The sequence below is a fragment of the Trachypithecus francoisi genome, unplaced genomic scaffold, assembly GCF_009764315.1.
Source record: "Trachypithecus francoisi isolate TF-2019V2 unplaced genomic scaffold, Tfra_2.0 Lachesis_group21, whole genome shotgun sequence".
In the NCBI taxonomy this organism is placed as follows: domain Eukaryota; kingdom Metazoa; phylum Chordata; class Mammalia; order Primates; family Cercopithecidae; genus Trachypithecus; species Trachypithecus francoisi.
The window spans coordinates 33,666,055-33,687,111 of NW_022681467.1; the positions used below are offsets into that span (position 1 = coordinate 33,666,055).

At 41.9% G+C, this 21,057-nt stretch overlaps 2 protein-coding genes across 2 annotated transcripts in view; one reads left to right on the forward strand and one right to left on the reverse strand.

Moving 5' to 3' along the window:
- Nucleotides 1-16,245, reverse strand: part of TTI1 (TELO2 interacting protein 1) — a 50,677-nt gene extending 34,432 nt beyond the window's left edge. The window contains exon 1 of the mRNA XM_033186389.1: nucleotides 16,181-16,245. The gene's annotated coding sequence lies outside the window, so the exon portion shown is untranslated. The remainder of the gene's footprint in view (nucleotides 1-16,180) is intronic.
- The window catches only part of RPRD1B (regulation of nuclear pre-mRNA domain containing 1B), a 60,544-nt gene continuing 55,731 nt past the window's right edge, over nucleotides 16,245-21,057 (forward strand). Inside the window, exon 1 of the mRNA XM_033186390.1 lies at nucleotides 16,245-16,875. Coding sequence (XP_033042281.1) covers nucleotides 16,725-16,875 — 151 coding nt within the window. The 5' untranslated portion in view covers nucleotides 16,245-16,724. The remainder of the gene's footprint in view (nucleotides 16,876-21,057) is intronic.

Sequence of the window (21,057 nt, forward strand, 5' to 3'; positions counted from 1 at the left end):
GTCCTACCTACTTTAGACTAGAGGCTCTGAGAGGGCAGGGGCAATCCTATATCTAGAAGCCAGAAGAGCATCTGGCACAAGGCAAGCCCTCAAAAACATCTGTACAGATTCCGCTTCCAAGTAGGCTATAGTATGGTTTGGCAGGCTAATGCTCCTGCCAAAGACTAGAAAAAGCCAAATAAATTACAAAAGTCATTTCTTAAAGCATCCAATACTTGTGGAAGCAACAAGGACTAGATGGACTAACAGACAGAATGTTCAGAGGGAATCAACAATCAATAGCTTGTGTGTGTGTGTGTGTGTGTGTGTGTGTGTGTGTGTGTATGCATGCGTGTGTGAGCCTTTGGTGCATTTGTTGATCCTGGATGTGGGCTCAGGATTAGGGTGTGGTTATCACTGGAGAAAGAGAAACCACAATGCTTTTAATGGTCACCTGGGGCTGGAGAGACAAAACTGCAGCCTTGAGGGACCTCAAAATACCCAACTTCTGGAAGAAGGCTGCTGCTGGAGACAAGCCAGTAGAGATTTTGGTATTCTTCAAAGCTAGGGTAACAAAACTGGAGATTTGACGGACTTGAAATACTTACTTGGTTGCAGTCTTCCTCAAGACATTTAGTCAATTTTGAAATGATGTGAAGTAGTGATAGGCTAAATAACTAAGTTGAAAATCTTAGGGGCAGAAGTGAACCTCCCAAAGGCTTTCATGTCTAAGGAGACAAACAGCCTATTAGGCTTTCAACTGAAAGCCCTGGAGGATCATACTCTAATAAGGATGAACCAAACTAAGTTTGAGGCTTACCAGGATTGCAACCCAACAGTGACCCAACTCAATCCCTGAAATAGGTCAGATTAGACTGAAGTATTTAGTTAACAAAAGAAAGGGGCAAACCTTGATGGAAGATATATGCAGCCGCCATGATTCTTCTATATAATGTTTGGTATATAATACGTTTTTTAAGCATGTGTGGAGGTAAATGCACATAGCTGGTAATCAGGAGAAAAAACAGACATTAGAAGCAGACCTGTGGATGGCCCAATTATTGAAGTTTAGTAGTCAAGAACTTTGAAATAACCAAGATTAATAAAGTCAAGAAACAGAGGAAAAGATGACCAAAGTAAATGAAAGGATAAATAATTTTACCACGGAATTGGCTGAAATCTATTTAAAAAAATCAAATGGATACTTTAGAACTGAGAACTACAGTATCTATAATTAAGAATTCAATATAAGATACTAACAGTAAATTGGACTCAGCAGGAGACATGATTAATGATTTGGAAGACAGGTCAACAAAAAATATTCAAACTCAATTAGAAAAATGAATAGTAAACACAGATAAGAACATAAAAGACATGTGGAATAAAAGACGTGAATAAATGAGTCTCAGAAGACAGCATAGAGCAGAAGCAATACTAAAATGTCCAAAACAAATTAAAGAGATCAACCCACAGATTTAAAAAACTCAGCAACCCAATTATTTGGCCAATATAAAGAAAAAAACACACAGATACCACAGTCAAACTGCTGAAAAACAAAAAGAGGAAAACCTTAAAAAGCAGTGAAGCAATAAAAATGACAGCTTCCTTCTCAAAAGGAAACGACACAATCCAGGAGTCAACAGAATGCTATCTTTAATGTACTGAAAGAAAATAACGCCCAATTTTTTTTTTTTTTTTTAAATCTATGGACTAGGGAACCAACTGTGAATTGTATAACCTATAAAAACCACCTCTTTCAATAAGGTAAGGCTGGGCCTGGGTGGCTCAGGCCTATAATCCCAGCACTTTGAGAAGCTGTGGTGGGTGGATCACTTGAGCCCAGGAGTTTGAAACCAACCTGAGCAACATGGTGAAACTCCATCTCTACAAAAAATACAAAATTTAGCTAGGTGTGGTAGTGTGCACTTATAGTCCCAGCTGCTAGGGAGGCTCAGTTGGAAGAATCGATTGAGCCTGGGAGGTTGAGGCTGCAGTGAGCTGTAATTGTGCCACTGCACTCTAGCCTCAGTGACAAAGTGAGCCCATCTTAAAAAAAAAAAAAAAGAAGGTGAAATTAAGATATTTACGACAAACAAAACCTGAGGGAATTCACTGCTATCAGGCAGCACTAAAAAAAAAACAATGTAAGAAAATAAACCTAGACAGAAGCATGGAACTGTAAGAGGGAATGAAGAAAATGAAATAGGTAAATATATAAAAAATGAACTGTACAAAACAATAATTATTACGTCTTCTGTAGTTTGTGCATATATAAAACTAAAATGCAAGACAACAATTATTGAAAAAGGTGGGGGGGAAGGAGTTAAGTGTCTAAGAGTCTAGTAGTATAATGAAGTGATAAAATAATCTGTATTAGACCGTAACATGTCAAGATGTTAAATGTATGTTGAAATCTGTAGAGTAAGCTCTAAAATAATTGTAAAAGAATACCTACCTAACAAGATTACAGGGCAGTAAAAAATGGGACACTATTTTTGATTAATCAAAGGGCAAAAATGCAAAAAAACAAAACAAAACTAGTGAGCCAAATTGAAAACAAAAAGTAAGATGGCAGAGAGAAGTCTGTAGTACAACCGAAACAGCGATTACATTTGTGCAGAGTTTGTCAACAGCAGCACTACTGACATTTTGGGTAGGATAATTACTTGTTGGTGGAGGGCTGTCTTGTGCATTGCAGGGCATTTAGCAGCATCCTTGGCCTCTGTATCTTGGCCATCCATCTATCTGCTGCCAGTAGCACTAGTCCAGGTGTAACAAACAAAAATGTCTCCAGACATTGCTAGATGTCCTGTCAAGGACAAAAACTGTCCCTGGATTTGGTACCATTGGTAGAGTCAGCATAATCCTAATCAAATCCCAGCAGGATTTTTGCAGAAACATAAGTCTAAAACTGATAGAGAAATGCAAAGGACCTAAAATAGAAAAGACAATCTTCAAAAAGAAGAATGCAGTTAGAGAACTTATACTAACTGATTTCAAGTTTACTATAAAGATATAATAATTAAAGGACAGTGTATACTTGGCATAAAGAAAAATGAACAGAACAGAGTTCAGAAATAGACCACACATAGAATAGAGAGTCCAGCTATAGACCTACACACCTGACACAGGTGACAGTAAAATGAAGGGGTGAAAACAATGGCCTTTTCAATTAAAGGTGCTATGTCACTTGGCTACTCATATGAAAAATATATATATATATATGTATATGTATCTTGATTCCATCACGTCATATTTAAATGTGAAATGTAAAACAATAAAGCTTTCCAAAGGAAACAGACAAAAACATCTTTGTGATCCTGGAGTAGGCAAAGATTTCTTAACTAGGACACAAAAAGAAAAAAACTGATAAATTGGACTACCTTAAAATTTAAGAATTTCTGTTCATCAAAAGACACTATTAAAGAGTGAAAAGGCAACTCATAAAGTGATGTAAGACACTTGCTATACATCTGACAAAACACTCATATCTATAATATACAAAAAATCTTTTAAAAATCATTTTAAAAAGGAAAGATAACCTAATAGAAACACAAAAAAGGACTTGAATAGACATATCACAAAAAAGGATAGCCAAATAGCCAATAAACATATGACAAGACTTTCAATATCATTAGTCAGGAAAATGCAATTTAAAACCACAATACAATACCATTACACATCCATGAGAAGAACTAAATTGAAAAAAGGGAACATACTAGGTGCTGGCAAGGATACAAAGCAACTAAAACTCTCATTGGATGCTGGTGGGAGTATAAATCAGTGCAGCTGGTACAGAAAACTCATTGGCAGTATCTATTATTTCAAAAGTGAATATATATATGCTCTATGATCTAGCAATTCCATTCTTTGATATATACCCAAGAGAAATGTATATATAAGCTTATCAAAAGATGTATTCTGGAATTCACTACACACAATCACCCTAAAATGAAAACTACCCCAATGCCTATCTATAGCAGAATGGATAAACTGTAGTATATTCTCTCAATGAAATACTATACAGATGAAGATTTACCACAAGCAGAGATCTTCAAAAGACTGGGTTATAGGCTCAGAAATATATAAACCAGCTTTCTCTAAGGAAGACAGCATAACACATTGCTACTTTGGCATAACACACTGCTACTCTGACATGACTATAAAAGGCAATCATATAGCTTTATGGGATGGCCATGAAATCACAGTTGTGTGACAATATGTCAATTACAGAAAGAATTGTTTAGAGATTTAGAGCCTTAGGAATCCTAGATTCTATTCCTATGAAATGCACCCTGATTACTTAGAGTGGTGCTACACCAAAGTTTGATGTTTATAACCAGTAGCAACAGGGGCATTCTGGTCCAGAAAGTTATACTGGGATGAGGCATTCAGAACAAACGGATTCTCTGGGTGAGTAGACAAAACCATCCAGAGCTCAGAGAGTGACTGAATAAACATGAATAAACATAAGCATGAGTAAACAGTTCTTGACTGCTAATGGACATCTAAACCCTTTCTAGTTTAGTGGCCCTCCGCTGTGGTCCTGGAAAGTAGCTGGCAAGTAGTCACTGGGGAGGTGGGAGATGAGATCTGTGATTGGACAGCATAACTGAACTCACTGCCCCTGGCAAGCCTCTTCCCCTCCCCCCGACCTTTTCTGCCTTGTAACGGGGTGGGCTATATAAGATCCTTGGGCTATGGTGTAAAGGTGGTGAAGACAAATGGAACAATCTGTACAGGACACGGTGCTATACTTGACAGATACTTAGAGCCCAAGGTACTTATTGTATCATACAATCAAGAAGGGAAAACGGGAGGGAAAAAAGTGCAAAAGGAATTTGGAAACAGAATGAATACTAACAAGGAAGAGGGAGAAGGATCTGTGTTGGGCTAGGGCACTATACACTTTGGGCTATGTGGGAAGGCTGCTCAAGGTTAAAGTCCTGTCACAAGCAAAGGCCTGAAGGGAGAAAAGTTATAGCACCTAATAAAGGCAGAGATGAGACAGAGATGCCATTGTGGCAGGTGAGCCAGGCCTCACACAGCAATTCAGATGAAATCATTTGCTCAGGGCCTTTGCACTTGCTATCCTCTCCCCCATGTCCTCAGGGCTCGCTCCTTTACCACTTTCAGGGCTTTGTTCAAGTGAGGCCTGGTCTGATCACCCCTATTTAACACTGCTACCTATGCTTACTCCTCCTTATCTCCTTTCCTTGACTTTAAATTTTTCGTCCTTAGCACTTCACACCAGCTGTCAAACCAGATTATCTACCTGTTCGTTTACTGTTTCTCTCCCTTCACTGGAATACTAGAATCAGTGATTTTTGACTGGTTTCTTAATTGCTTTTGGCACAAAGTAGGTATTCAATAAATGCTCTTTGAATTAGTGGTCATAATGCAAGATCTGGTTCTGTCATTTGTAGAGCGCTGGTATCAGCTATTCTGAACTGGATTCTAGATGAAACCTACTATGCTCTTCTCTTGGGGTGAGTTTTTCCTACATATAGTTGATCTCGTCTACACTGGGAGGGTGCTGCTAGATTTCATTCTCATGGGGTAATCACAGTTCTAGATTTGGCTGTACTGTAGCCCGCTTTTAGGCTATTTCCAGAACTGGGACAGAGGGAACATGTATATACTCTCTCTATACATGCTTTCCCCCTTCTGAAGAATAAGTCGTAAGATGACATAGGTATTTGTTCAATAATCCATCTGGGTGCAGTGTTCAGAGTACACTGGAGGACTGATCTGGGTTCTACCCCTGACTTCACAGTACCTGGCTGTGTGATTTCCATGAATTCTAGCTTCTTCAATATAAAATAAACTTGTGGATAAGATAATCTCCAAAATTTCCACCTTTGAATAACTAGCCTATGGAAAGAACGACTGGGTTTAGAGCCCAGAGATAGTTCAGACGTAAAAATCGCCAATACAAGTTCTTGAATAAGAGGAAAACATTTTTCTTTTGTTGTTGAAAAAACCCCCATCTTACATCAGACAATGTGCTAGGTATTTAATGTATTCCTCATCCACAAGCTAAGCACCACAAGGCTCGGAGAGGTTCAGTGATGTTCACACAGCAAGCAGGTGTCACACTTGGGCTTCATCTCGAGCCTGCCTGACTCCAAAGGCTGTATATACTCTTTCCACTATGCCAGAGGTTCCCAACCTGGCTGTTTATCAGAATCAAGGAGGAACAATGTAAGTACAGATTCCTGGGCTCCATACTAGATCTACGGAATCAGAATCAATGTGGTGGGGGAGCAGGTATGATTGGGAATCCACAATTTTAAAACTTCGCAAGGTCAGCCCCATGGCCAGTGAGGTGTGGGAACCTTGCACTGTATATAGTCTCTATGTGCTTTCCCTTCTGAAGAACAAGTCGTATGATGAAATAGGTACTTGTTCAATAATCCATCTGGTTGCAATGTTCAGAGTACACTGGAGGACTACTATCTTGGGTTAAAATGATGAGTTTATTTGTCTCCCCAGCCGAATGGTATAGTGTTACAGCTTTACTTGTGGTTTCCCCAGCATCTGCTGGTGTCTGCCAAGCAGTTCCCACTCACTGTTTAATAAATAAGTAAAAGAAGCTGGATAAACATTAACCCTTCAGCATATTCTGAAGTTTCGTTGATTGCTACTCATCTTTCCCTCTATCTAGAAATGTTTCCTTCGCATATACTATTTGCCATACACTGTGCTAAATTCTTGACAAGGGAAGAGATACAATGGTAACAAGAGAGGCTAACACTGTAAGGGAAGCGTACTGCAGAACAGGAAGAACATGCGGAGGAGGGGAATCAAGGAGACTTCCCACACATATTTCCGGAAATTACTCTAGGCTCACATAATGCTTAGTTTACAGCTGTCCCTTATAGAAAATATGTGAAGCAGTGTCTTGTATTACACTAATACTATGTGCCTGTTCCCTCCACTAGACAGGATCTTTTTTGCTAGGCAGTACATTCTAAAAGAGGAATTCTTAACTTAGAAGAGAGTGTACATAGAATATATATATGAACGACCTCCTGCCCTCCCCCCATTTATGACCTGGCACTGGAAACTGGATAAGTTCTTCAGGTAACTGATGTACGTCTGCGTATTCCACTTATTTATAAATATTAATATAAACAAAAATTCTGCTCTCACATACACATGAATATAAATAGAAAACTTAAGCATCTGGGGAGATGGAGTAGGCATACATTTCCCTATTCCTTTTGTTAAATATAACTAAAACCCCTAGATATTATATATAAAGCAAATACAAGAAGAAAGCAGACTGGTTAGGGACCCCAGGACCTGGGGAGTGATACAGTGCTGAGTTCCCTGGGTTTTCTTTCTGCCTCATAGACCCAGGCCCTGGAGTTGAAGAAGCTGGCAACTGGGAAGCACCAACGGGCACAGACACAAAAACCCCAACCTGCTCTTTCTAGCCAAAGGAGTAGGAGAATGGGCACCCTCGCAAGACAAAAAACTTTTGGACAGCAAACGCTCTACTCCAGCCAAACACTACAGAAAATAAGGTAGCCTCCACCTGCCTTAAACTTCCACTCCTACTTGGCAGTAATGAGGTAGCATCAGAGGAGACCTAGTCAGGACTTTCACCACTGCCCAGTGGTAATGATGCCACCTCCATCCACTCCAATGTTAGTGGAGACCAAGTGGGGAGTTGGGACCGCCACACCCAGCCAGCAGTATACCTCCACCCGGCAGTACACCACCACTCAGCAGCACTGGGGAGACCTTTTTCTTGGGTGTCAATGGAGGCTGAATGATGAACTTAGACTTCTACCTCCACCTGGCAGTGATGAGATACAGACCCCCTTCTCCTACCAGAGTAGGAATGGTGTCAGAGAAAACCATCCTAAACATTAGACTAAACAGCCTAAACAGAAAGACTAAACAGCCTCAACAGATGTCTCAGAACATTATATAGAAATGTCCAGATCTCAATATAAAAATCACTCATCATTCCAGGAACCAGGAGGAACTCAGACAGAATGAAAAAAGACAATCAGTAGGCCGTGATGGCTCACACCTGTAACCCCAGCACTTTGGGAGGCTGTGGCTGGTGGATCACCTGAGGTCGGGAGTTCAAGACCAGCCTGGCCAACATGGTGAAACCCTAACTCTACTAAAAATACAGAAATTAGCCAGGTATGGTGGCGCACGCCTGTAATCCCAGCTACTTGGGAGGCTGAGGCAGGAGAATCACCTGAACTCGGAAGGTGGAGGTTGCAGTAAGCCGAGATTGCGGCATGGCACTCCAGCCTGGGCAACAAGAACAACACTCCATCTCAAAAAAAGAAAAAAGAAAAAAGACAATCAACACATGTCAACACCAAGATGATAGAGACAAAGATGTTAGAATTATCTAATGAAGACATTAAAGCAGCATGATTAAAATGTATCGATAAGCAATTATGAATACACTTCAAACAAATGAAAGAACAGAAAGCCTCAACAAAGAAATAGAAGATATAAATAAACAAGTGAAAATTTTAGAACTGAAAATTTCAGTCACAAAGAAAAAGCTCAGTGGATGGGCTCAACAGCAGAATGGAGGGAAGAAAAAATCTGTGAGCTGGAAGACAGAACAATAGAAATTACCCAATCTGAACAAAAGAGAAAAAACAGATTGAAAAATATATAAACAGAGCCTCAGGGAACCTGTGGGACCAAGAGGGCAGGCTGAAAAAGTACTCGAAGAAATAATGGCTGACAATGCCATAAAGTTGGCAAAGACATAAATCTATATATCAAGAAGCTGAGTGAACCCCAAAGAAATTTATCCCAAGACTCTTCATAATTTCATTTCTGAAAACTAATAACAAAAAATATTGAAAGCATCCAGAGAAAAATTATACCTTGTCTACAGGGAAGAAACAATTTTTTTTTTTTTTTTTTTTAGGGGACAGAGTCTCATTCTGTCACCCAGGCTGGAGCACAACGGCACCATATACATTCACTGTAACCTCCACCTGCCAGGTTTAAGCAATTCTCCTCCCTCAGTCTGGGTACCTGGAATTACAGGCGGGCACCAGCACTCCCAGCTAATTTTTGTATTTTTAGTAGAGATAAGGTTTCACCATGTTGGCCAGGCTGGTCTCAAACTCCTGGCCTCAAGTGATCCACCCACCTTAGCCTCCCAAAATGCTGGGATTACAATGTGAGCCACTCTGCCCAGAAGGGAGAAAACAATTCTAACGACAACAGATTTCTCATCAGAAACCATGTAGGCCAGAAAGAAATTACACAATAATTTTTGGGTGCTGAAACAAATAAACAAACATCAATGCAGAACCATATACCCAGCAAAAAATGCTCATCAGGAATGAAGTGGAAATCAAGACTTCTGAGAAGAAGGAAAACAAAGAGAATTTGTCACCAGTCAACTTACTGTAAAAGAATGGCTAAAGAAAGTTCTTTAAACAGAAAGAAAATAAGACGAAAGAAAGAAAAAAAGAAGATAAGAAAAGCAATCCTGGAACATTAAGGAGAAAGAAAGGACATGGTATACAAAAATTTGTGTAAATGCAATTTATAAGGGCTTTCCTTATCCTCTTGAGTTTTCAAAATCATGTTTAACAGTTGAAGCAAAAATTGTAATGCTGTCTGACGTGGTTCTAAATGTATGCAGAGAAAATGTTTAAGACATTTATATGATAAATGGGGAAAGTAAAGAGACATAAAAGGAAATAAAGTTTCTATACTTTGCTAGGTAAAGATAAGTTATGTACACACAATGTAACACCTAGAAGGACCACTAAAAGGGCTACATACAAAGAGATACACTCAAAAACATCACAGATAAATCACACGGAATTCTAAAAAACATTCAAGTAATCCACAGGAAGCCTAGAAAAAGAAAGCAGATAAATGAAAAAGAGAATAAACAGAAAAAAACAAAATATAGTCATCTCTCAGTATTCACCAGGGATTGGTTCCAAGACTCCCATGGATACCAAAATCAGAGGATGTTCAAGTCCCTTATAGAAAATAGTGTAGTATTTGCATATAACCATGCATATCCTCCCATATATTTTAAACCAACTCTAGATTACTTACAAAACCTAACACAATGTAAATGTTACGTGAACAGCTGTTATACTATATTGTTTTTAAATCTGTATCATTTTTATTGTTGTATTATCTTTTTTAATTTTTTTCAAATACAGTTGACCCTTGAACAATGTGGGGGTTAGGAGTGCAAACCCCCTCAAGCAGTCAAAAATCTCTATAAATTTTGAATCCCCAAAAACTTAACTATTGACAGCCTGCTGTTGACTGGAAGCCTTACTGATAACATAAACAGTTGTTTAACATAATTTTATATACTGTATGTATTATATGCTGTGTTCTTACAATAAAACAAGCTAGAGAAAAGAAAATGTTATTAAGAAAATCACAGGCTGGGCCCGGTGGCTCACGCCTGCAATCCCAGCACTTTGGGGGGCTGCAGTGTGCAGATCATGTGAGGTCAGGAGTTCAAGACCAGCCTGGCCAACATGGTGAAACCCCATCTCTACAAAAATCCAAAAATTAGCCAGGCATGATGGCAGGTGCCTGTAGTCCCAGTTACTCAGGAAGCTGAGGCGGGAGAATCACTTGAACCCAGGAGGCAGAGGTTGCAGTGAGCCAAGATCGCACCACCGCATTCTAGGCTGGGTAACAGAGCAAGGCTCCATCTCAAAAAAAAAGAAAAAAAAAAAAAAAAAAAGAAAAGAAAAGAAAAGAAGATCACAATTACTATTCATTCAGTGGAAGTACATCATTACACAGGTCTTCACCTTGAATAGGCTGAGGAGGCGGCGAGCTGGCAGAAAGGAAAGAAAATCTGGATATAAATAGACCACCACAGTTCAAATCTGTGTTGTTCAAGGGTCTACTGTGTTTACAATCCACAGTTGACTGAATCCACAGAAGCGGAACCCATGAATACAGGGGTCAACTATAATTGTATTATGTATAAAAGGTCTAAATACATGAATTAAAAGACTGAGATTGTCAGAGTGGATTTAAAAACATGATCCGACTACATGCTGTCTATAAGAAACTCACTATGCAGAAAGATAGAGGCAGGTTGAAAATCAAAGGATGGAAAAAGATATTATCATGCAAATATTAATCAAAGGAAAGTAAGATTAGCTATATTAGTACCACATAAAGTAGACTTCAGAGCAAAAGAAGAAAAAAATTACCAGAGACAGAGTACAATGAATAACAGGTATATCTACTAAGAACATATTGCAATCTTAAAATGTATATGCTGCAAAATGTGTGAAACAAAAATGGATAAAACTAAAAAGAGAAACACATAAATTCACAAGAATAGATGGTGGTGATTTCAATACTCCTCTCTCAACAATGGATAGAATAACCAGACCAAAAATCAGCAAGGATATAGAAAAACTTACCACCACCATCAACCAACAGGATCTATGACATTTATTGAACACTCTATCCTACAACAGCAGACTACACATTCTTTTGTTGTTGTTATTTGTTTTCTTAGACAGGGTCTCACTCTATTGCTCAGGCTGCAGTGCGGTGGCGCGATGATGGCTCACTGCAGCCTCAATTTCCCGAGCTCAAGCAGTCCTCCCACCCCAGCCTTTTGAGTGTCTGGGACTCCAGGTACATGCCACTGTGCCCAGCTAATTTTTGTATTTTTGTAAAGACCGAGTTTTGCCATGTTGTCCAGGCTGGTCTTGAACTCCCAGGCTCAAGGGATCCTCCTGCCTTGGCCTCCCAAATTGTTAAGATTACAGGCATGAGCTACCATGCCTGGCCTACATTCTTTTCAAGTGCTCATAGAACATATATTAAGAGAGATGATTATCCTGCCATAAAACAAACCTCAACAAATTTAAAAGAGCTGAAATCATACAGAGTGACATTCCCCAGCCACAATGAAATCAAGCTTGAAATCACTTACAGAGAGATAACAGGAAAATCTCCAAATACTTGGAAACTAAACAACACGTTTCTAAATAATCCACGGAAGGAAAATTAGAAAAAAAAGACATGGAAATGAATGAAAATGAAAATATAACACACCAAAATCTGTGGATACAGCTATAGCCATGCTGAGATGTAAATTAATAGTACTAAGTCATATATTAGAAAAGGGGAAAAGTCTCAAATAAAAAAGGTAAACTCCTACCACAAGAACCTAGACAAAGAAGAGCGAAATAAAGCAAGCAGAAGAAGGAAATAATAAAGAGCAGAAATTGACGAAACTGAAAACAGAAAATGACAATGAAATAAATAACTGGTTCTTTGAAAAGGTCAATAAAATTGACAAACTTCTAGCAAGATTGACAAGCGAGTGAGTGAGTGAGAGAGAGAGAGAGAGAGAGAGAGGAGAGAGAAGAGACACTGATATTGGAAATTACCAATATCAGTAATGAAACGCGATAGTACTACAGACCCTGCAGACATCAAAAGGGTAATATGGGAATGCTATGGTTTGAATATCTGTCCCTTCCAAAACTCATGTAGAAATTTAATTCCCAATATATTGGGAGGTGGAGTCTTTATAAGCCCTCATAAATGGATTAATGGGTTATCATGGGAACCGGCAGCTTTACAAGAGGAAGAGAGACCTGAGCTACCACACTCAGCCCCCTGGCCCTGTGATATCCCGCACTGCCTTGGGACTCTGCAGAGTCCCCTCCAGCAAGAAGGTTTTTTACCCAATGTGGTCCCTTGACCTTGGATTTCTCAGCCTCCATAACTGTAAGAAATACATCCTTTTTCTTTATAAATTACCTAGTTTCAGGTATTCTGTTACAAGCAACAGAAAACAAAGACAGGGAATACCACAAATAGCTTTACCCATATAAATTTGACATCTTTGATGAAGTGGTTAATTCCTCAAAAAACACAACCACAATATGAAAGAGATTATTTTAGCAGCTTTATAACTTTTAAAGAAACTGAATTTGGCACTTAAAAACTCCAGAAAAAAAAGACAGAAGCGAAGGAAGGGAGGGAGGGAGGAAGAAGGAGGGAGGGATGGAGGGAAGCGGGGAGTGAAGGAGGGTATCTCCAAGCCAAGATGGTTTCATTAGAGAATTCCACTAAACATTTAACGAAGAATTCACACCAATTCTGCACATACTCTTTCAGAAAAAGAAGAAACACTTTCCAATCCATTTTATGAAGCCAGTATTATCCTGATGCCAAACCAAAGGCAATACAAAAATTTAAATAATCTATAGACCAATGTCTCTCATGAATATAGATGCAAAAATCCTAAACAAAATATTAGGAAATTCAGCAGTATGTAGAATACACACACACACACACACACACACACACACCCACCCACCCCCATGATAAAGTGGGGTATATTTCAGAGATGAAAGGCTGGCTCAATCTTTGAAAATCAATTAGAGTAGTTAATATTAACAAGCTATTAACAAGCTTAAGAAAAATCACATAATCATAACATCCTCATCTTTCAGACCTCTGTATACTGAAGTGTCCTAGGACTCAGTCTCTTTTTACACCTTATTCCCTGCTACGACTCTCGCATTTTTATCTCTAGCCCAGATCTCTCTTCCTTAAATTCTAGACCCATAAACCCAACTGCCCCTTAGATATCTATACTCAGATAGGCATTTCCAAATGGACATGTCCAAACACAAACGCTTGCTCTTACTCCCCAAACCCACTCTTTTCTGTAATTCAGTAAATGGAAGCTCTATTCTTATAGTTGCTTAGGCCAAAACCCTTGGAGCTATCTGAATTCTCATATGTCTTTCACACTCCATATCCAATCTATCAGCAAATCCTGTTACCTCTTCCTCTAAAATATCCCCAGAACTGTCCCTTTCTTAGCACTTCCACGGATACAACCCTGGTTTGAGTTATCCTTTCACCGTTACTACAACAGCTGCCAGACTGGTTCTTCCTGCTTCTACCTTTGCACCCTTACTGTCTTATTTTCTACCTAATAGCCACAATGCTCCTTCTTTATGCAAAACTGCCCAATGGACTTCATTTCATTCAGAGTAACATCTAAGTCTACATTATTGCCTGCAAGTCCCCATGTGATGCAGTCCCTTTCTACTTTTCTGAGTTAATTTCCAGCCACCCTTCTGGTTCATATCACTCCAGCTTTATTGTCCTCTCTGCTGTTCCTCCAAAATGCCAAAAATGGTATAAACTTGGTTTTCCCTCTTCCTGGAACCATGGCATATGGCTTGTTCTCTCAAATGTCACCTTATCAATTAAGCCTTCTCTGAGAAGCATAAGTAAAAGACTACCCACCTACACATATACATTCCTTATCCTCCTTACCTTCTTGATTTTTATTGAAGTTACTTACCACTTTCTGATTTATTCTAAACTTGCATGTTTGTTTTTCTATCTTTCTCAGTAGAAAGTAAGTTCCTGAGGACATGGATTTTGTCTGTTAGCTTAGAAGAAGTGCTTTGGACATAGGTGGTGAAAAATTATTTGCTGAATGAATGAATAAACCATTGGTTCAGGAATCAAGAATTTGGGATCAGATATAAGATAAACCTAAGCTGACTCCTGCCTCTGCTATTTCCCAGCTATGTCCAAGTACATAGGGTACTTAACCATGCTTTTATGTTTTCTCGTCTACCAAATAGTGATTGTAATAATAATCTCAACTCCTAAGACTGATGTAAGAATTAAATTTAAAAAGTATGTAATTTGCTTAACAGACAGTGACTTGATATAAAAGTGCTCAGCATATGACACTGTTACCTAATATGGAAAGAAGACCTAAATTTCGACACAAAAGCCCTCAGTTATGACTAGATACTCACTGTAAGATTTTAGATTATTCACCTCTTTTACACTAACTCACTTGATAAATCAGGAACTGCAGCCAAAAAGATGGCTAAGTTGCAGCCCCGTCCCTCAAATCTTAGTCAAGTGGTCTTGGGTAAGTCACTTAACCTCTCTGAGCCTAATCTCTCTTAACCTCTCCTAAGCTGTCAAAAGGGGGATAATATAATACCTCACAGCTTTGTTGTGAGGATTAAATGAGTTACTGTGTGGGAACTGTGTCTAGCACATTGTAACCTCTCACTGTGTTAGCTATGATTATGATTCTAGTCTGGAGGAGGGGTAAAAGCATGTAAGCAAAGAACTGCAATACACTGCAATAAGAGCAAAAGCAGGCATCAATTAGAAGAACGTCTCCTAAACTAGAGTCTGCCCACAACTAGGAAGTTATGCCACGATCACGAAATTTTAAAACTCTCCTATGTCTATAACTTAACTCCCTACCATCAACCCCGTGGCAATAAGAAAGACATTTCTCTGCTGCTTTGATAACTGGGATTTAAACACTTAAAAAAAAAAAAAAAAGGGTCAAGGTTTAGAGTCTCAGACAGTGTTTTGTTTTGTTTCAGACAAGAGTCTTGCTTCGTTGCCCAGGCTGGAGTACAGTGGCACGACCACAGCTCACTGTAAGCTCTAACTCCTGGGGTCAAGGGATCCTCTCGCGTAGCTGGAACTACAGGTGAGCGTCACCATGCCTGGCTAATTTTCGCTATGTTACCCAGGATGGTCTTGAACTCCAGTACTAAAGCTATCCTCTCGCCTCGGCCTCCCAAAGGGTTGGGATTACAAGCAAGAGCCATTGCGCCAGGCCTCAAATAGCGTGTCTTAACATGAGGTCAGCAGACACATTGGGAAGGGTAAGTTAGTTCCCTCCACCTTTTCCCTAAAGTTAACACCTCACTTAAGTTCGAAAAAGTGAACTGGACCCCCAGAAGGCAAAAGCAGCATGTAACAACACCCTGAGAATCCACTTAAGAGCTGAGAGCCCAAATGTGTTTATGACGGCGCTGTTACAGACTAAAAGGTCAGAATCGGACATTAAAGGGTGCTCCGGAAGGCTGAGTAGGAGCTCACCAGGTGAGAAAGGGGATGTCACTTTCGGAGACAGAACGAGCGCCTGGGCCTGGAGGCGTGAAAAGGGCACGTGAGTGGCTTGGAAGAATCAAAACTAAGTGTTTTTGGGGACAGCCAGAGAGCCGAACACGTATGGAGAAAAGGTGCGGCCTGGGGCCCGCCAGATTAGAAAGGAAACCCCCCTCCCATACCCAGATCATGATCTCTCAGCCTCAATGTCCCCTCAGGATACCCCTCTACGGGGTCCCAGCTGTTGGGCTCCCTCTGGTTCCCGCCACTCTTCCCTTACCTCGTCTTCCAGCCTTTCCCTCACTCTCCCGCCTCCTCTGCCTTGCCGGAAGTGACGCGCTAAGTAGCGCGCCGTACCGCGCCAGAAAGGTTCCGAGGGAGCGGGAAAAAGGGTTCCGGCGAGATCCACTGCGCCGGCGTGCGGGCTTGAGCGGTCAAAGCCCTTTCCGGGGGCCCGGGGAACTACGTTCCTTCCCTCGCTCTGTCTCCTTCGAAGTGGTCTGTGCGAGGTTCAGACGGGCCGTCGCCTTCAAAGGGACGGTTTTCTAGAGCTCCGACGCCTCTCGGTGCCCAACTGCTCTGGCCCTTGCCCTTTGACCCCGCTCTCGCGGTAGGGTGAGAGGTCGGGTGGCCATCTTGTGGCGGCGGCGCGGGCGGCTGTTACTGCGGAGACCCATCCCCTCCCCCTCCTTGCACCCCTGGCCGTCTGTCAGTCGGTAAAAAGTCCCGCAGCCTGTCAGGTGAGGCCCCGGCCTTGTGCCGTCGCTCTTCCCGCCGCACTGGGCGGCCCAGGCCGCTCCCTGCCGGGCCTCACTGCCGCCACCATGTCCTCCTTCTCTGAGTCGGCGCTGGAGAAGAAGCTCTCGGAGCTGAGCAACTCTCAGCAGAGCGTGCAGACCCTGTCCCTTTGGCTCATCCACCACCGCAAGCACGCGGGACCCATCGTCTCCGTGTGGCACCGCGAGCTCCGCAAAGGTAAACACCAACTCCCCACCCCTTGGACGGTCGCCGGGTTGTCCTCTCGCCCACCCACACCTTAGGCCCTTCTAAGCCTCTTCATTGAGCCTTGCTTTCCAGGCCTGATCGAGCTTCTGAGATGGGAGACAAGGTTAGCCCCATTTCTCGAAGAAGGAAACTGAGGCCCGGGAAGGTTTAAGGTACTTGTCTGAGGTTCCACGGACTGGGACTCAGGTGTCCAGACTTAGAGTTCATCGAGCCATTTTCTCTTCAGTTTCCGCCTGACATTTGTGGCTGTTAATATCTCGGCTGCATTCAGCGCCGCACTGGCCCTAGCATGTCAGGCCCAGTGCTGGGGATTTGGAGTAAAAGCCAGTGGGCTCCGGAGTTAGACTCCGCAGATTGAGTGCTGGCTGGCTCAGCGACTTGCCAGCTGAATAATATTGGGAGAGTTTCTTCATCTCCCTGTGTCTCTGTTTTCTCATCTGTAAGAGGGAGGCAAGGACTGCTACCCCTTACAAAGCCTTTACTCCATACCACTCACTATCCTAAGACCTTTGTATATATATCCTCACACTCAGTCCTTGGAACAGCCCTGTGAAGTAGATCGTCTCTCATGTCTTAGGTTAAGGAGCCACCCCACCCAGACCTTATCTCTCCTCTCCTCTCATGCAGCTGTCATTGATTTCAGGGCCTGCTCAGGTTCTAACAGACATTCATTGAACTCAGTCTGTTATGTGCCAGGCACTGGCTTGGACACTTATAGCGTGTTGTCTCTGCCAGCTGCCTAGAATTTAAGTCTGACTTTGCCGCCTTACTGACCCCAGCAACTTAACCTGTCTGTCCCTTCATTTTCTTATCTACAAAATGGATAACTGATACTTACTATGTCTTTATTACATGCGAAGTGCAGTACTGATATCTTTACATACATTGCCATTAAACAAAAATTATTGAAGCCCTATGAAGTAGGAACTTTGCAGAAGAGGAAAAATTGAGACTCATCTCGTGGTGAGAAGTAAACAGGATAATCCAAGTGAACATTTAGCACGGGGTCAGGCACACTGTAGGCATTCAACAGATTATGGTGAGATGAGACTTTTGATTACTCACTGTGAGGCATGGTCTTTTTCTTCAAGTTGCTTACAGTCTGGTGGGGAAAGATGGGCACCTGCACTCCCTGATGAGTTTCATAATGGAAGACTGAAGAAATGAAGCTCAGAGCTGCTCCAGACACCCTATATGTGGTAGGCCTTTATAGCAAAGGAAGTGGCTTTACAAGTATTCTCTACTATCGGTGAGTTGAGGACACCACAGATGTCCTGCTCTACAGGCGAGGAAACTGAAGTGGCTAAGTGGTATTTTCAAGGGTTTTTTTTTGTTGTTGTTGTTGTTGAGACGGAGTCTCGCTGTGTCGCCCAGGCTGGAGTGCAGTGGCCAGATCTCAGCTCACTGCAAGCTCCGCCTCCCGGGTTTTTACGCCATTCTCCTGCCTCAGCCTCCCGAGTAGCTGGGACTACAGGCGCCCGCCACCTCGCCCGGCTAGTTTTTTTTTTTTTTGTATTTTTAGTAGAGACGGGGTTTCACCATGTTAGCCAGGATGGTCTCAATCTCCTGACCTCGTGATCCGCCCGTCTCGGCCTCCCAAAGTGCTGGGATTACAGGCTTGAGCCACCGCGCCCGGCCTTTTCAAGGGTTTTGAACTGATGAGGCTCAGACTACATCAGGCTGGCAAACACCAAAATCCGTGATTTTTTTTAGGAGACCCAGTTCTAGCCCTTTAGCAGGGACCCTCCAAATATTGTGTACTGTACTAAGATAGGGATCCCCGCAGCCTTTTGGGCAGTTGCGGGGAGAGGTAGAGCCTGGAGTTTATGGGACTTTCTTCATGTACCCCACTGTGCCATTCAGAAATTATTTGTAGAGTCTGCTGAGATGTGAATTGCCACTGTACAGAATTCTATTGGGTGGGACCTCAAAAGGCAGTTAAAGTCCATCTCAAGTGGATATACGGGGTCTCGCTCTGTTGCCCGTGCTGGAGTGCAGTGGCACAATCTCGGCTCACTGCGAGCTCCGCTTCCTGGGTTCACGCCGTTCTCCTGCCTCAGCCTTCCGAGTAGCTGGGACTACAGGCGCCCGCCACCATGCCCGGCTAATTTTTTATATTTTTAGTAGACAGGGGTTTCACCGTGTTAGCCAGGATGGTCTTCATCTCCTGACCTCGTGATCCTCCCCCCTGGGCCTCCCAAAGTGCTGGTATTACAGGCGTGAGCCACCGCGCCCAGCCAGGTGTCACTTCTTTTGTGACTCTTTCTTGATTCCTCACCTCACACTAGTTGAGTTACTGAAAAAAAGCAAATTAGAGAGTACATTTGTGTATGAAGCTCCGTTATCCCTAATCTTATATGGTAGAGCCTTATGTTGCAAGTAGGCCAGCATTATTATCCTCATTTTATAGATGAGACGATAAAGGTATAGAGAAATTAAGTGCCTTGTCCAGAGACATATAGCTAGGACATGAGCCCAGGGCTGCCTGATGCCAAAATGTCTTCTTTTTCAAGTACTCAGTGCCTCAGTGCATTTAATAAGTGAAGGTGGTCACCTGACTCCAACCAAACTGTAGTGCTTTCATTTATTAGAATTAATGAGTGCCTTCCACCCCGTCATACCAGTTTAGCATTTGATTTGTTCCTACTAGCTGTTCATTTGAACTGGTTACATCTTTGTCCTTAGATTATGTTTTGAGGAAGAAACTAGACCTTCTTGTTTATTTGTAACACCACAAGATAATAGCATGGTGCCTGTTACATAGTTTAAAAATAGGAATTAAGCCGGGCGCGGGTGGTGGCTCACGCCTGTAATCCCAGCACTTTGGGAGGCCGAGGCGGGCGGATCACAAGGTCAGGAGATCGAGACCACAGTGAAAACCCGTCTCTACTAAAAATACAAAAAATTAGCCGGGCACGGTGGTGGGCGCCTGTAGTCCCAGCTACTTGGGAGGCTGAGGCAGGAGAATGGCAGGAACCCGGGAGGCGGAGCTTGCAGTGAGCCAAGATTGTGCCGCTGCACTCCAGCCAGGGCGGCAGAGTGAGACTCCATCTCAAAAAAAATAAAAATAAGAAATAAAAATAGGAATTAAATCATGGCCTCTGATAGAATATTCATGGTTGAGTAAAGGATCTAAACAGCGCTATCCAATACAACTTTCTATGATAACAGCATAAAGGATCTAAACAGCACTATCTAATACAATCTTCTGTGATAATAGCAACGTTTTCTGTCTGTGCCATCCAACAGGTAGCCTCTTGGCATATGTGGCTATGGAGCACTTAAAATGTGTGACTAAGGAACTAAAGGTTTAAGTAGATAGAATTGAAAATTAATTTTTTTTTTTTTTTTTTTTTTGAGATGGAGTCTTAATCTGTCGCCCAGGCTGGAGTGCAGTGGCCGGATCTCAGCTCACTGCAAACGCCGCCTCCCAAGCTCACGCCATTCTCCTGCCTCAGCCTCCCGTGTAGCTGGGACTACAGGCGCCCGCCACCCCGCCCGGCTAGTTTTTTGTATTTTTTTAGTAGAGACGGGATTTCATCGTGTTAGCCAAGATGGTCTCGATCTCCTGACCTTGTGATCCGCCCGTCTTGGCCTCCCAAAGTGCTGGGATTACAGGCTTGAGCCACCGCGTCCGGCCACCAATTTTTACCGACTACAATTCAGGTGTTCCAGTAGCCACACGTGGCTAGTGGCTAACTTACTGGACAGTGCAGAGTTAAAAAAAAGATGCTCTTCCAAGCATCAAGACCTAGCTTCCAAATATCCAGGCTGCTTTCTTGAACTGAAAATGCCCCCACACTAAAGGAAAAGGATTCTGTGCCCTGATGTTTAGATTGATTCGCCCTGTAGGTTCTACTAAGGTGAAGTCATTTTTCCTAGCTGAGATGCTCACAGACTGTCTCTGAGTTGCCTTCAAAATATATGAGATTTACAAAAATTAACTTTTTTTCTTGCTTAAATACTTCTATTCCTGTTGTGTTATCTTTCCATTTTCTAGGAATAATTCTTAATTTATCCCACTTGAGCTCTGTTCTAAGTAGAATGTCTCCCCTTCTTTATGGAATAGTTTTGGTGTAAAGTGCTCCTAAATGAGTATTTTTAATGGTGTTTTGTATCTTGGCCTGAGTGTAGGTAAATGGGCTTTTATCC